This window comes from Gekko japonicus, unplaced genomic scaffold (genome assembly GCF_001447785.1).
Source record: "Gekko japonicus isolate JY-2015 unplaced genomic scaffold, Gekko_japonicus_V1.1 scaffold1433, whole genome shotgun sequence".
Classification (NCBI taxonomy): domain Eukaryota; kingdom Metazoa; phylum Chordata; class Lepidosauria; order Squamata; family Gekkonidae; genus Gekko; species Gekko japonicus.
In genome coordinates this window covers 497790-501920 of record NW_015168090.1, presented here as the reverse complement: position 1 = coordinate 501920, position 4131 = coordinate 497790, and the positions used below count along the sequence as shown (strand labels likewise).

Sequence of the window (4131 nt, the reverse complement as noted above, 5' to 3'; positions counted from 1 at the left end):
CCAGACCCGCGCCACAGCTCCCCCGCCCTCCTCCTCCCCCCTGGGGCCAGGGGCCGCGTGGGAAGCTGCGCGTTTCACGCTCCGCGGGGAAATGGGGGGATGGGCCTCCAGGCTTAGCAAGGCTGCTCCAGCAGCCTTACTAGCCTGAGGACGGGGGGGGGGGATTTTACTGGCGGAGCACAGGTTTGCGCTCCGCCAGGAAAGGGGGGATGGGGCCTGAAGAAGGGTAAGGGGGGATGGGGCCTGAAGAAGGCCGACCTGAAGAAGGCGGCGGGGCTTCACCATGTGACCGCCCCTCCCGGAGCGTCTCTCCCGGAGCGACGTACAGGGGAGCTCCGGCCGGATGAGACCCCTGCTCATGATATTTATTATTATATACCACAGACAGAAATTTACAACCTTGTTCATCTTCACAACCAGCCTGTGAACGAGAGATTATGCTTCCCATTTTACAAGTGAAAAACTGGGGTTGAGAGACAGCTGTTCATGCAAGATTTCCCACTGAGCAGCTGGTGAACTTGAACCTACAGAGACTCCAACCAGCCCAGTATAATACTACACCTAGAATTATGGTCCAGTTTCATTAAACGGCTCAAGAGGCAGCTTTTCTCACAATTTTTAATTGGGTAAATTTTGAAAAGGGCAACGCAGACTATCTTACCTCTTTCCGTTTTGCAACAGAACATGAACTTTACTCCTATCCACAGACAGAAGCTTAGGATCCACTAAAGCATTCAGCGTCTCAAGAATCTGCGGCTGCAGGCTGCTAAGTCTCTCGTGTAGACTGTTGATCTAGGTAACAACAGGATCCTTCATAAGAATTAAAACAATCATAAGAATTAAAACTGATGTCAAACCAGAGAGTCTCTGCAGTAGAAACTGAAGGGGGGGGGCTTTTTGCAGAACCAGTACTACTATGGCAATGTTAGCTCAACAAATCTAAGCTGGGGGGGGGGGTGTTGGCAAGCCTAGAACAGCCAGGGCATGCACAGTGTACCCAGCAGAATCAATGCATATACAGAGAGCCCAGAAGAACCACTGCATGTATAAAGTGCCCAAAAGAACCAATGTGATTGTGGCAATGCCAGCACAACAAATGGGGTTTTTTTTGCAAGCCTTGCACAGCCAGTGTATGTACAGAGTGCCCAGAGGAACTAATGCCAGCTCAACAAATCCAAGCAAGGTGAGGGTTTCCAAGCCCAGCAAAGCCAGTGCATATACAGAGTACCAGTGTAATGTACTAGTGCCCAGCAAAACCTAGTGCCTTCCCTTAAATGCTTTATTTTTTCCTCCATAGGAAAAACAACAACAATGGGGGAACCTTCTTTGGGCACTCTGTACATTTACTGGTTCTGCTGGGTACTCTGTACATGCAGTGGTTCTGCTGGGCACTCTGTATATGTGCTGGCCATGTTTGGTTTGGAAACAAATCCAAAAAATCTCTCTTTTTTTGTACACACCCCTACTTGCATTGCCCCAAAGAGTGGACGGTCCAGGACATGTTCAAGATTCCCACAGATGACCTATATTCCTTTTCCTAGATAAGTAAGGACTGGGATATGAAATTAACAGTATTCATGAATTGATTATATGACCGAATAATTCAACTGCATTTTGATTGTCTTCATAAATAAAGTTCTTGCTTTCTACCTAAGCCTGAATTCTATTCCTATGCCTTTTCCTCAGCCCAGTGATCACAACAACTTATTCTTGATACAACAGGAGCATGCTCACCCAGTACTGAAGTACTGCTTCGATTGCTCTGAATTCAAAAGGTAAAGAATATGTTACTAGCTGGCCTTCCCCAGCCAACTGAGAAGCCAGTTCTTGTAGTAACCATTTTTCCATGTTTACATTGCGATAGTCTAAGATTAGAAGAAATTCTGGAGTTATCACTGCCTTCAAAAACTGAAAGAGATGGGGAGAATAAGGTTAGCCAATGGATACACATTGTGGATGCTATGTTCACATTGCTATTAAAGGACAAGGGAGGGGAACAGGGGCATGACAGGGGAAGGGAAATTATCTCTTCAGTAACAAATAAGGTAGAATCTGAGAAGGGCAATAATCAGAAATGGCCCCCTGAAAACAATTCTGACCTACCTTCACAGACAGAATGACATATTACATCCACAAGCAAGAATCAGGTCAAAATTTTATAATGGAATGTGGCAGGATGGGATGATTAAGAATGAGAAGGGATGTATAATTGAGTGTCTTTGGAGTTCAGATTTAATATTACTGCAAGAGACCTGGTGGACTTCTGAATTCTTTCTTCCAGGTTATACAGCCTATTTTCATTAGGAGATTAGAGTTAACACGAAGGGTCACCCTTCAGTGGGTTTGGCCACTCTGATCTCTTGTCATTACAGGTCAATGAAATACCCTCTAAAACCCACTTATTTTTATTTCTCCAAAGGAAATGCCAGAAGAAGCAAACAGTTTTAGTGAGTCTGTATCTTCCCCCAGTAGCAAGGGATACCTTAAATGGGAATTGGCAGGAACTGGACATCCTATTACAGCAATTAGTTCAACACTTTAGTGACGACTGGACTGGAAGCTCTACTGAAGATTATTTCAATCACAAAAGATGGGAATCCCCCTGGAATTCTGGAAAACCCTTTTTGGTGTGCAGTTCTTTAGATGGGTAATTAATAAAGCTGCTGACGGAGTGCAGTAGCGCCCAGCCAGGAGAGCAAGTGGCCCGGCTGAGTCAGCAAGGCACAGACGGCAGGGCAGCCGGGGACTATCACTGGGACCGGCACGGGTGGTCAAGATCAGCACAGCCCAAAAAGGCAGCTGAGCTCTCCTGCTAGAGGAGGGAGCCAAGGCGCTGGGGCGGGGGGAGGTGAGGGGAAGGAGAAGGGATTAAGAATTGGGGGCAGGCAGCCCCAGGAGAAATGCCCAGCCCTAGAACCCCTGAAGAGGCGTGGCTGCCAGGGCAGCAGGGGCTAGGGATGCCAATCTCCAAGACAAGACAAGAAACAGCCTGGCTGGAAGGCATGCAGACACCTGGGGGTGGCAGTGCTTTTGGCACACTGTACCTGGAGAGTGATGAGGCCACAGAGGATCCCCAGGGGACCTGGCCACCAAACAATTGTCAGATAATTGGTCAGAGGCCATGGGCAACAGTCACGCAGCCCTTAAGAACACTTGAGGCTTTCTGACAAAATAAAAACTAAATCCCTCAACAAATAAACAATGTCATCTTGTGGCACATGTCATCTGTTTGTAGAGTGCTCCCACTTCAGAGAAAAGCAAGTGCTGCTTAATTTTATTCAGACCATGTTCCTATATGGGTATTGCTTCTGCACCAGAAAAAGAACAGCTGCACGCTTACCTCCATTCTCATGATAATCCTGTTGTTCCTGGGTGATATGCTCACTTGATGCTGAAACCGTAGATCTCGTGCTTGAAGACCTAGCTCCTGGTACAATTCTGTTCTCTTTCTTTCTGCCAACGTTTAGAAATTATGTGAGATGAGACCACACACATCAAACCAACACGATGAACAAGTAAGCTGCAATTGGGCCCGTAGTTATGGTGGGGCCTCCCGGGGCCTGGCCCCATGACTCCCTTCCGTGACGGGGTTAGCAGTTGCTGTTCCCGTCTCCGGCCAAGCCAAGCGGCAACTGTTGGGAGGGGCAGGGGCGGTGACTGAAGGAGACAGCAGCTGCGTTGAAACCCCCCACCCACCCGTTGGAGAACGAGGTCAGGCGCACTGAGGTGGCAGGGTGGCTCCGGCTGCCTAATTAAACCAGCCAGGCGAGGCATCAGAAGGTCAGGCAGCCTCACCCAGCCCGCACTGCCTTGGAAATCAGTCCCAGACGCTGCAGCGGACTTGCCAGCCAGCTCGTTCACCACATCTGCTTGGATGTCGCCCCCGCCTGCAGCACTCCAGACGACTTTTGCAGCACTACTCATTGCATGGTGCAATTTGCCCCTCTGGCCCACTCTGCTCAGTTTCCTCTGGGTTGCGGGAGAGCCTTGTCCCGTTGGCCCAATGCCTGGCAGGCAAGGAGGCGAGGCAGGTTGCCAGCGCACCTGTTCCGGCCATGACTAGCTTGCCCTTCACATGGGACGTGGACCTCGGGAGCCCCCTTGCACCATCCAGACAAACAATGGGTTACG

General features: G+C 49.2%; 1 protein-coding gene across 1 annotated transcript in view; it reads right to left on the bottom strand.

Annotated features, from left to right (window-relative positions):
- Nucleotides 1-3924, bottom strand: part of MRS2 (MRS2, magnesium transporter) — a 15858-nt gene extending 11934 nt beyond the window's left edge. The window contains exons 1-4 of the mRNA XM_015414723.1: nucleotides 3846-3924; nucleotides 3341-3453; nucleotides 1735-1908; nucleotides 662-792 (exon numbers count right to left, since the gene is read on the bottom strand). Coding sequence (XP_015270209.1) covers nucleotides 662-792; nucleotides 1735-1908; nucleotides 3341-3453; nucleotides 3846-3924 — 497 coding nt within the window. The remainder of the gene's footprint in view (nucleotides 1-661; nucleotides 793-1734; nucleotides 1909-3340; nucleotides 3454-3845) is intronic.
- Between the last annotated feature and the right edge of the window lie 207 nt (nucleotides 3925-4131).